At 49.5% G+C, this 12,320-nt stretch overlaps 1 protein-coding gene across 1 annotated transcript in view; it reads right to left on the reverse strand.

Moving 5' to 3' along the window:
* Positions 1-7,546: 7,546 nt before the first annotated feature.
* GAB3 (GRB2 associated binding protein 3) overlaps positions 7,547-12,320 on the reverse strand; it is a 76,241-nt gene continuing 71,467 nt past the window's right edge. The window contains exons 9-10 of the mRNA XM_066640263.1: positions 11,528-11,641; positions 7,547-10,577 (exon numbers count right to left, since the gene is read on the reverse strand). Coding sequence (XP_066496360.1) covers positions 10,461-10,577; positions 11,528-11,641 — 231 coding nt within the window. The 3' untranslated portion in view covers positions 7,547-10,460. The remainder of the gene's footprint in view (positions 10,578-11,527; positions 11,642-12,320) is intronic.

Consider the following 12,320-nt stretch of genomic DNA (forward strand, 5'->3'; position numbering starts at 1 on the left):
GCCTCTAAAAAGGGGATTAGACAAATTCATGAAGGAAAATAGTCTATTGACAATATTGGCCCAATCCTACGCCTGACCTCCACTGGTAAGCATGAGCTTCGCTAGCATGCACTGTTGCAAGCATGCCATAAAGCACTGTGCGACAGCATGGTTTCAGGAAGCATCAGTGGGAAGGCCAGAGCCTAGCGGACAGAGCAGCTTCTGCTAAAGCAAGTGAGTGTGCTGCAGGGGGCAGATTGGGTCAGGGAAGGGTAGGAAGGGGGTGTAACAGGGCAGGGTATTGACATGCGCAAAGTGAAACTCACATTCCTCTGAGCTAGGGGAGGTGCAAAGCATATGTCTCTGTTTTGCTCCCACTGCCCAGAATGGCTCCAAAAAGGGCCGCTTTTGAGGTGCCCAGCAAAACTTAGTGCTCTGCACCCCCTCTGGCTACGCCACTGCTCTGAGCATTTGCTGGAGAGTGTTCTGGAGCTGATATTCTCACTATCCTCAAGTTAACGCCACGCCAGAGTCCTGTGGTCTGCATCTGCGCACGGCACGATAATGGGGAAGGTCTTATCTTGCCAGGCAAAAGTATTCCAGAAAAGATGCTAACAAAAAGATTTGTGCTGCAGTAAATGCTTGCCTCCTCTCCTTAGAAGAGAATAAAATAGGGGCAGACTCTGCTTTGGTGCATGCAGGCTTCTTCATTTCATTTACTGCTCTGGGCCAGGGTATCTTAGGGACCGCCTACTTCCACACAATCCGGCTCGTCCTCTTAGGTCATCAGAGAAGGCCTTTTTACAAGTGCCGCTGCCTAGGGAGGTACGTGGGGCAGCGGCAAGAAATAGGGCTTTCTCAGTAGTGGCACCAACGTTATGGAACTCTCTTCCCCTTGACTTAAGAACGGCTCCCTCTCTTGAGACTTTTCGGCGGGACCTGAAGACCCTTCTGTTTAAACAAGGCTTCTGAGTTCAAGGCCTTTTTAACATCTTTTTAAACATCTTTTCTACATCTCTTAGTATTTTTTTACCGGCCTATGATCTGCTGCTCTATGCTCCTTTTACCTGGTTTTTTATCTGATTACTGTTTTTATGATATTTGTTAATATGTTAATGTTTTTATCTGTTTTTTAATATTATGTTTTAATTTGCTTTTAACCTGTTGTAAGCCGCCCTGGGTCCCTTTGGGGAGAAGGGCGGGGTATAAATAAAGTTTATTATTATTATTCATTTCAATGCATGATGCACATCTAAAAGAGTGTAGCGTTGCATGGGACCCAAGGGGGAAGCAAGCAAGAAGGCAAAGAATCAAGCCTGACAGTTTGAAACTACTCAGGCAAACTCTTTGGACCCAATAGATTCACGGAACTCCCACCAGTAGGCCGTACAGGGTGCCTGCAGGTGGGAAGATTGGGGTGGGGAGGGGATGGATCTCAGCTGCACTGATGTCCGCCATATCCAACCCCCCATCCCAGGCTTGAGACACCTGCAGCATAAGTGGCAGTGTAGCTCTGAGGAGTCCCGTAGGCTGGGACCAGGCAGCGGTGAGGGAGGTAAGTAAAATGTTTTTCTTACCTCTCTTGGCCAGCCTGGTCCCCTGCGGGCACTCGGGATACACCTGCATCCTACGCACCCGCAGGGATAGGATTGGGCCGTTAAGATGGAACTGAGGCACTCTCTACCCACCTCTGCTTCTTCATCTTCCCTGAATTTGAAAAGGAAAAGGCGGACAGAGCAGAAGAGGAATTAGGGAGGAGGAGAGAATGGTCGACTAGAAGTTTTCAGCCGCATCAAATATCTTGGCACAGTGCCAAGGGCCGGAAAAAAAAATTAAATATAAAATCGAAATAAATACGTTAGAGATGGAACCTGAATGAATGACTGAATGAATGAATGAATGAATGAATGGGCTCTGATGTCCACGATTTCACCAACTGCTAACACAGCCCAAGAAATAAAGCACACACTTAAACGGACCCCCATTCCCCCACGCCACAAGCACAGCTCTGGTTTTGTCAACTGGGCCAGAGGCTTTCAGGGGATCAGAGACTGGCCATGGGCCAGACAGAGGCTCTCCGCAGGCCACATCTGGCCCCTGGGCCAGGGTTTGGACACCCTTTGGCTAGAACATCAGAGACACTCTTGACCACCACTCTTCTATGTGTACTCTTCTGTTCCCCTGTTCCTTTGCAAATCCAGGGAGCAGGAGAAAGAAAGAATGAACGAAAGAATAAACGAAAGAACGAAAAGACTGGGCTAGCTTGCAAATCTTGTAAAGTCTAGGATGATACGTTCATAGCCGGCAGCCCCAGTTAAATGCCTGGCTGCCCCATTTTGCACCAGCTGAAGTTTCCAGAAGCTTTCCAATCTATGTTCTGAGAGTGCTGTACATGGGATCAGAGCACATGCAGGTGAGTGGAACAGGTAGTCTAAAGTTTACACATCTTCATATTTCAACCTCACAACCCTCTGTCCACATCTGAACCAGTTTTTCTTCTTTTTGTCTCTGGCCAGAAAATTCCTAGGCTGTCTTTCTGGAGTTTTAACTTCTTTTTGGTGCTTACTTGGCACCTGCATGGCAAAATGCAGGGGCTTGCTCAGAATCTGTTGTGGGATCTCCACATCTCCCCGTGGCATTTTACACTGAAACGTGACGCTTGGCACGGGTTCCCTTTTTTTCACTTCTGTGGACGCTGCAGAAAACTGCATCTGAGAAAAACAGCAAGGCATTTAGGAAATAGATCAGCGGTTTTCAGCTGGACAATTGAGGCCCTTTCCTGCTCCCGAGTGTGAAAGAACAACCCTCTAAAATATGGGTCTCAACCTTTAAGTCACTGGCTGCTCAGAGTAGACCGTACTGGGATTGGTGGCTCAGTGATCTCAGTTATTTAAATGTGTTCTTGAAGGGCTGTAACCCAAGCCCACAATTTTCTGAGGACTCCAAATCAAATGAAGCATCTCCTACCCTTAGGAGTAAACCTCTTCTGGTTAGTACTAAAAATCTTCCTCCAGGAAGTCAAGCCCCCGCACCCCACCCCACATGTATGGTCACAGTGGGCAATGGTCTTCCATATGTCAAGAGCCAAGACCCAATTTGCAACATGGGATCCACTGCTAAGAATCTAGCAAGCAAGAACGAATGGATGGTCATCAGTGGTGTTGCCAAGGGCCACAGAATCTGGGGCAGTGACATCATGACATCATGTGATGTCATGACATAACTTTCATGTTCTCCCGGTGGTGGCATGTTCTCCTGGTGAAAACAAAAGGGAGGAGGCTGACGTGGCGACAGCTTCTCAGTCTGGCTGCCATGCCCCTTCCCCCTCCTTTGAAGGCTCGAGAGCTTCCAAAGGAGGAGGAAGGCGTGCAGCAGCCAAATTGAGAAGCTGCAGCGCCAAGCGCAAAGACTGAGCTTTGACCCAGAAAGTGGCTGGAGTGTGCACATTGATGCTTTGTGACGCCCCCTTCAGGCCTGGCATCTGGGGCGAACTTCCCCCCTGCACCCCACTTGATACACCACTGGTGGCCACGGTTCCTCTTCTCTTGCTGCCCTGGTATGGTGAACAAGCTGTGTGTCCTGCTACAATCTGCCCCTCCTTTTTGTCCGAAGCCAAGCTGAAGGAGTGAAGGAGTGGCATGGATACTGCATCCACTCCATATTGAAAGGAGCAGGTTCTGCTATCATAAAGAGCAGCCCAGTCCTAATGAATTCCGTGAGACTGACATTCTTAGGATTCCACAGCTACAGAATTATCTCAGAGTTGCTTGTTTTGCAGGAGCAAGGTGTTCTACAGCCCTGCCCCCCCCCCACCTACCACTCTACCCTCCAATCTAATCTCACACGGACCTGCCAGATATTTGTGCTGCCCTTTTTTCTTCTGTACCAGGAAAAAGGAAGCGAAAACTGCACCAGGAAGCGGTTGGGCAATCCTATTGCTAAATGTGACACTGGAGCAGAAGCCAACTGGAGTCAACATCTTGACTTGGCTGTAGTCCCTGTGCTGCATTGTTTGCTTGACCCTCTGTTTTCCCAAGCACGGTGCACAGGCAAACTGCCACCAAACAGGTTTTCAGCAAACCTCAGTCTTGAAACCTTGTCTGGGGGAAAAAAATTCCAGGATCAACTTCAAGCACAAACTCATCGGACAGGCTCAGAGGTGTAACACAGCCCCAGCACCCAGGGCAGTGACGTCATGAGACGTTGTGTCACCCAACATCACCCCCGGGTTCCGCCCAGAGGTGAGGTGCTTGCTGCAGTGGCTTTGTGCTTCCTGCTCCTGTGGAGGCTCTCCTCCACCAGCACTCCCTCCATAACTGGGGTGGAACCTGCGGGCAGTATGTGCCCCCACTTGGCATAGTGCTCAGAGCACTATACTGGTGCTCAGGAAGTAGGGGTAGGAAGCTCAGCTTGGCAGGCAGGTTCGCAAGCAAGCTTTGAAAAAGCCCTCCTGCCCACCCTTACTGCTGCTTGTTGCACTGGCTTCCCAATCCAGAAGTAATTGGTGATGATGCCATCACCAGTAACTTCCTGTTGTACTTCGAATAGGTGGATCATATGACATGGTGCGGCGGAGGACCAACACCGAGAAACACTGATTTAGGGCTATCTGGAGCCTCACCCCTTTATTACTGGGTCTGTCCCAGAGCCAGTTCCACCTCCCCATTTTTCCAGTGCAGCCTTGTGACATTATGAGACCCCTCCTTGGGACTGCAACAAGCTCCGCCTCCTAAATTTCAGGTCTTGGGATGTATCTGACCTGGCAACCCTATTGCTTGGGTGGCCATCTGCTTTATACCACTGTAACCATCTCCCTCCCACCCACCCCCATTGACAGAGACCTACTGGGGCAGCAGAATAAACTTCTGGCTCTCAGCCCACTGTAATTGAATTTCCCAAGAATACAGAAGTTGGCCACTCCCGGTTGGCATCCTCTACTTGCCATCTTGCGCCAGTCTGGGGGCTTACATAAGGATGCGCGGGAGCTTCTTCCTCACAGATCAAGTGCTGCGTGCAGGCAAACAACGCAGGGCGGAAAAGGGTTTCCAAAGACTGTTTCCAGGACACTGCTGAGTAAGGCAGATTGAAAAAAAAATAACACCAAGCGTCTTTCCTTTTTAGATTTGTGTGCGTGTTTGTGCTGGCTCTACAATAACCTCCCACCCACCCCCCTCAGTGCACAGGATGATACGAGGTGAGTGCTTGTGGTGAGCGTGAAATTGAATCTGGGGCAGGCAGGCAGCAGATCATTGCCCCTGCCTGCCTCCCCAGTTCAGTACCTCCAGGTAGGGCAGGGAAAATTCCTGCTTGAAACGCTTGCCTGCTGGTGTCAACACCAGTGAACAAGATGCTCCAATCAGCTGTGCAGATTCTAATGCTCCGATGGGGTTAGTGAAGGGCACCATCTTTACCAAAGCTTCCCTTATACGGCTCAGAGCATCCAATGGAGTTACAGAAACCACAGCGTGACGGAGCCTTTTTAAAAAGAAACTTTTCTTTCTCTCTTGGTCAGCAATTTCATCTTCTTCTTTTTTTTAATCTCCAGAGAGCAACACTGTCAACCTCCCCCATGCAGAGGGCATCAGATGGAGCAATTGGACTTTGCTCTGCCAGCCAAACACTGTTTGCGTAGGCCTGGAGGGGTGGGCATAGCTACACCACTGCCATCAGCAGTCTCGGAGGGGCAGGAAACTGCAGGACCAGTTTCTTTTTTTTCTTTTTTAATTGTAGCCTCCTGGATAAATAAAACCTCAAATTAACATGTGCAACCTCCTCCGTTAACAAGGAAATGCCCTGCCTCAAATTAATGAACAAGGCCTCTAGCCCAGTACCCCGTATTTCGTACTGCATGATAGCTGGTAAAACCACCAGGTTACTTAATAAAAAATTAAAGCCAACAAGGTTTATTTACCATGGAGCAGTGGTTCTCTCACATTTAGCATCGGGACCCACTTTTTACACTGAGAATCTGTCAGGACCCACTGGAAGTGATGTGATGACCGGAAGTAACATCATCAAGCAAGAAAATTTTTAACAATCCTAGACTGCGATCCTACCCAGACTTACCTAGGAGCAAGTCCATTGTTAAAAGAATATTCAGTAGCTTGTTAAAAGTACCATGCTGGAATCCCTAGCATGTATGCACTGCTGAAACAGAGACGCCTGCGTTGGCTCGGTCATGTCATGAGAATGGATGATGGCCAGATCCCAAAGGATCTCTTCTATGGAGAACTCATGCAAGGAAAGCGCCCTATAGGTAGACCACGGCTGCGATACATCTGCAAGAGGGATCTGAAGGCCTTAGGAGTGGACCTCAACAAGAGGGAAACCCTGGCCTCTGAGCGGCCCGCTTGGAGGCAGGCTGTGCAGCATGGCCTTTCCCAGTTTGAACAGACACTTGGCCAACAGTCTGAGGCAAAGAGGCAAAGAAGGAAGGCCCATAGCCAGGGAGACGACCAGGGACAGATTGCACTTGCTCCCGGGGTGGAAGGGATTGTCACTCCCGAATTAGCCTTTTCAGCCACACTAGACACTGTTCCAGAACCACCTTTCAGAGCGCGATACCAGAGTCTTTCGAGACTGAAGGTTGCCAACAAAAGTTAAAAGTACAGGTCTGTCAAATTTCCCCAAATGCAGTCACATACCATGGTAGTATCAAGTCTAATCTATTAAAAATAAAATATTGAAATGCATGGGGACCCACCTGAAATTGGCTAGTGGGTCCTGACCCACAGTTTGAGAGACGCTGCCATGGAGGGACACAAAAAAGGATGCGCCAAAGGAAACAATGCCAATAAATATGCACTCTTGAGGCGAGAGGGATCCCATGCATCTTGAGGGTCCCCCCATCTTGAGGGGGTCCCATGCATTTGTCACCCACAGCTGAACAGAGAAGCAAAATTTAAAAATTTAGGGTGCAATCCTAACTATCTTTCCAGCACCGAGGTAAAGGCAATGCAACTGCGAGGTAAGGGAACAAACATTGCCTTACCTTGAGGAGGTCTCTGTGACTGCCCCCCCAACTGCAAGATGCAGTACATGCCCCACTGGCATAGCTATGCCCATGTTGGAAAGTTGGTTAGGACTGCCCCCTTAGACAGCCAAAGTGAGCCATGTTTTCCTAGGGTCCAGAAAACATGTACTGGTTGCTGGAGAATAACCTGGGGCAATGACCTGCACTAGGTGCCCCAAGGTGTGTTGGATCCCCATATCCTCCCTAAACTTACTGATGGGGGGTGATGAGCATATGGGCCTCAGATTATAAATGATGCCCTCTTGTGGCTTAACTAGCCATGCGGAATGACATCAGTGGTAACGTACCGCTCCAGTGTTGCATGTGGGCATTTTAGCAACTAGTCTCACCACATCAGTATGTTCATAGTTGCTCCCATAAGGGCACATAGCACATCTCGGAGCAATATGGTCTGTTGGTATATAAAGGGCCCGTTTCAGAGCCCTTTAGGAGGAGATTGTTACCAAGACAGCAAAACCGTGAACCCAACAGAACACAGGCACTTCTGCTGAAAATCAGCTCATCCAACTCCAGAAAGAAGACGGCTTCCTTTTGTCAACGTTTATTAGAAAAAGAAACAGAGTTTTCATGTGCACACGCTATATACAACCAACACAATGACAGTGGGGATGACCTCATCCATCCCCTCTCTGCATAACCACTGGAACCCTTTGGAGCAGAGAGAGATTTTCATTCACACGCCTCAGGACATTACCTTCACCAAGCATAATGCTTCATTAGGGATGGGGTGCCCCCCCCTTTCTGACAAAGGGTCCTCTATGGCTTTAATTCGACACAACAAGAAATCCAACCGCTCATCTTTTCCTTCGCATGGCCAGGAGAAAAGCTTCCCCGGCGGAGTTTTTTTGGTCTCTCGTGCAGAGTCAAAAGGAATTTTGCCAGCATAAAATCTGGCAATATCGCTTCATTGAAAAGACATATGGATCTCTGTTGATTTAAGGGGGGGGGGGGGGAGAAAGGGATTGGTCTTGAAAGGCTGGAAAAGCAATTGCGATTCTCATAGCCTCCTCCCGAACCTCGTAGAAAACCTGAGAAACTCTGCAAAGCAGAAAATGAGAAAATAGCACTTCTTTTCCTCATCAGTTTGATCATAACACCTGATGGCCTGAGGAGGGAAGCATGTGATGTGCATACAACCTAATGCCATTTCCAAAGACTTGGAGGGAGCCCTGTGTTAGATGGGACCAGTCTTACACTCATTTGGCGAAGGAAGAGGGGTCTATGGCACCAACAAATCAGCATGGCAAGCTCCTTTGCAACACTGCCAAGCGTGCTGGAGTAGAACCTTCAAAGGGCAACATGGACAGCAAAGCACCACTGACCAGCACTGATGTGCACCTGTGATGAGCCTTATTTTGGTGGCACAGACTCTTCCCCCCCCCCCCCAGAAGTGCCGTCTGCCACACCAGAGTGGAGGAACCAGAAATGGAAACTAGGCGTGATTATTGGCGGCCTGCACCATAGCAACAGATTATTCCTGTGCTATTGTCAGGAAAAGGGTGAAGTGATCAAGCACATGTTATCTTGCAGACTTTCAGCCACACACACACACACACACGCTTCACTGTGCCGAATCGAGAAAAGAGCAAGACACGAGAGGGGTGCGTTCGGCTAACTCATTCGAGACCAGAGCTGAAGTCCACTGAAGCACACCTTGACCTCAAGGCAAGGTCACTCCATCACCTTTCAGCCATGCCAAAAAGGGGCATGCTGGGGGGATTGGGATGCTCTGGAAGGGAAAGATTTCCTTTCCAAAGCTCCGCCATGGGTCTCTTCGGACCTGCACCAGGTCTTTAGCTTGCCGCAAGTCCAAAGACACAGAGGGGGCAGGGAAGCTGCCAAAAGTGGGGATAGGATCCAGCACATTAATGGTGGATCAACCATTGCCACTAGATCCAACCCCTCCTCCACGGTCCCCCAAAAACTTACTGCTCTGAATCTGGTGCAAAATTATTAATGCTTTGGCTATCACTGATACTCTTTTCCTGCAAAGTGTTTCTTTACGTTTAACAAGGTAACATGGCAGGCAGAAAGGAGGCCCGACGAGCACAGCTTTCTCTGTTGCAAACAAAGATTCACCGGTTGGGTTTCCGCTTGTCATGAAGCTGTACCAGGCAACGGAGAAGGCTGCTGGTAAAATGATGGCAGCCTGAATCCAGGCAGTCAAGGTCAATGGCCTCACTTTGAAAAGGAAGAAAGAGGCTACTGGAGCAAAGGGCTCCTGAGAGCTCCTGCGGACAAGACAAAGGACTAATTTAACAAATGGCTTCCTCCAACAATTCACCAGGGAGTCCTGAGTGAGCCCACGACCTCCTTCGTATCAGGACCAGAAGGCTAAACGTGGAGCTAAATGACTTGAGCGTATTAAGGGTTCGAAGTCAAATATTTTGCAGAGTTCATTTTGTGCTCGGGTCCAAGGTGCTCCCGATAGACCATCTAGAGTCGTCCCAGGTGTCAGGATCCAGAAACGGGTTTAATGATCCCTGCAAATTCCAATGGCGTTCCCGATGCAGTCGTGGCATCCCCGGGATTCCTTTCCCACACAACGGTTTGGGAGTCGGTGCGTGGCTGGCGCAGGAGTACTTATGCTACACTTAAGACAACTCCACGCAGCGGAGAGAATTAAAAAAAAAAAAGATCATTTTTACCTGGACAGGTGACTGCTTCAGAGGAGCCAATTTGTGGGATGGCTCCTCGTCTGCGGCTATGAGGACGAGATGGACGTGTTCCATTTTCAGCAGTGCAAAGTCCTACTCACACTCTCAAATAAGGTAAATGAAGGCATGTAACCCCAAGGAACATCCCACCCACAAAGTTTTTTGCGTGTTTTTTTTTTAAATATTGGTTTAGCCCTTCTTTCCCCCAAATACCTGTCAGTACCAGAAGCCGCAATCTTTGCAGCATCTGTTAAATAGGAAACTTTTTTTGTTTTGTTTTTTTAAAGACAGTAAGAAGTCATTGCAGTGTTTAATCCGGCTTAGAAAGGCTTTTGTTCCCATCGAGTGTTCAAAAAAAGGCCCCCAAAATTCAGGTCCTAAAATGGTACCATTGCTCTTATTGGAAGGGGCGATGGAGAAGAAGACTGCAACAGTGTAATGTGGATAGGCTGTAAATCAGCAGCGTGGCTACAGGGGGAAAGTAATGCAGGCGCCACAATGCACCATGTAAGTGGTCCGTCCCACGCTATGCTTACCGCGCTACCCCCCTGTAGCTACGCTACTGCTACAAATCAGTTCTTTTTTTTTCCCTTCCGTAGGCATGCTTCTTCCAAGCCCCAAAGGCATTGCTTCTCAGATTTGGCTTCTTCTCAGGCCACCAGAATCTTCCAGAATCTTCCACCTTGCTGGCAGCCTCCCACCTCCTTTGCCGTCCCACCCGGATCCCGAAATGATCTGCGTTTCAAAGTGCAAAGTCCAACGAGGGAAGGCAAATCCAGCGTGGTGGCCCTTCAGACTTTTGACTGCCTCTCGTCGGTCCATTCCTGCTTAGTGTTCTGCAGGGCCTGAGTCCGCTGTTCATCTACCTGGACGTAATCCACCCTTTGTTCTTCGGAGAGGAAAGGTTTCTGCCGAAGGAAAGACAAACCGAAATGAGAGTCCAAGCAAAACATCTACGAGGATAAAGCCCTTCCTTTCCTTTGCTGGGGGCTCCTTGTCACCTTAAAACTGAGGGTGACAGCACTGGCAGACAGCTCCATCACCTTACGAGAAGCTGAAGACTTACTTACCCATGGGTGCCACCCAGGTCAGGCCAGGTGAAGAGAGACTTGGAAACTGGCGGTCGTGGATACATTCATCTAGCAGAAGGGGAATGTTTTCCTCCACACCAGTCCCTTGAAGGGGGCAAGACCAGGGCAGGCATCGAGGGTTGGCACTGCCAGACAGCTGCCAAGGCCCAAACTGCAACACGAAGCCATTCCTGGCCCCAGAGTGACGCCAGCCTGATCTGCTCCTTGCTGTCACTGCCTATTTACTTGCCCCTTGGGGGGGGGGGCGTTCAGACAATACTTCAGATTCTGAACTGGCCCCACAAGAGAAAAGATGGACTCATTGTGTAATCACTGTGTATGTGCTGCTCCTTCACCTGGAAGAAGAGGAGGAGCCTGGAAGGACATAAGCCATGAACATCATGTCTTCTAGTGTGTTGGGCCAATCTGGATGTAAAGTACTGTCTGAACTGACTCAGTGGCAAGAAAGAGGAGAAAGAACTGTAGCACTCGGGCAACTTGCCGGCCCACTCAACTTCTTGCAGAGGTGGGTCAAGTCTGGGTAGGGTACCCTGATGAAAGCATCTCGCCGGAGGCCACCGCTCCCCCCCGAAACTCTTAGGCTGACGCCGGGCAACATCAGTGTGAGTTTGAACACCAGAGCATGTTGTTTCAAGAACACTCCAGGTCACATGCTCCAGGTCCTTGTCGAATGAAAGCGATTCCATTTCCATTGTGAGATACTATGGGCCACTGGCTATGTAACACACGGACGTGGAGCAGCAGAAGTTGTTCTGAGTCAGACCCACCTTTTGTACAGGGGACGGGGATGCAGAATTAAAATCCAGGGCTAAGTAATCAAGGCTGAGCTTCTTTGGCCATGGGAAAGCTCCGTTACATGGAGAGGTTGACTGCCGGTGCTCCTGGGAAGGAAAGATGAGTACAAAATAAAATCCACAGGCAAATAACTCTTCTCCAAACTTCCTCCTCTCTTTCTCTCTTCCCCCTTTTCCAATCCAGGAAGAAGACAGGGGAGGAGAGGCAACAGAAGTGATTGGCTGGGTGAAGATAAGTGCTCCCTATCAATCCGTTGCCTGAAGCGACTGCCTCAGTTGGCCTCATGGATGGGCCAGCCTGGGCCAATCAAGCATCTCTGCAAAGGAGACAAAGGAACGGCAAAGGAGAGATCTCAGAAGTGGTGTCACACGGTCATGTGACAACGTGATGTCACTGCCCCGGGCACCAGGGCCCTTAGTCACACCTCTGATCTACAGAGCCCCCACCCAGAGTGGTAGGAAAAAGTTGGGTCTCCATTTGCCTTCTAGCAAGCAGCCGGGTCTATGGAAGCCTAATCCTTGTGATTGCTTGGGAAAGTGCCATCTGTGCTCTGAGGCTTGAGAATGAACAAGTGACTTCTGTAAGGCAGAAAAAGGCTCCCCTTATCGCTGCGTCAATCGGGCCCTTGTGTCGCTTGTTCTGTTTATTTTCCTTTGGGGAGGGCAAAGGAGAGGCCCGACACACGTTCCCGCTTGCAAAAATGGCCCAGTGGGCCTTCCGTTCACAGGCCTCGTCAAAGGAGAGGAGGGGGGGGGGCTGTGTAAA

The sequence above is a fragment of the Tiliqua scincoides genome, chromosome 12 (genome assembly GCF_035046505.1).
Source record: "Tiliqua scincoides isolate rTilSci1 chromosome 12, rTilSci1.hap2, whole genome shotgun sequence".
NCBI classification, from domain to species: domain Eukaryota; kingdom Metazoa; phylum Chordata; class Lepidosauria; order Squamata; family Scincidae; genus Tiliqua; species Tiliqua scincoides.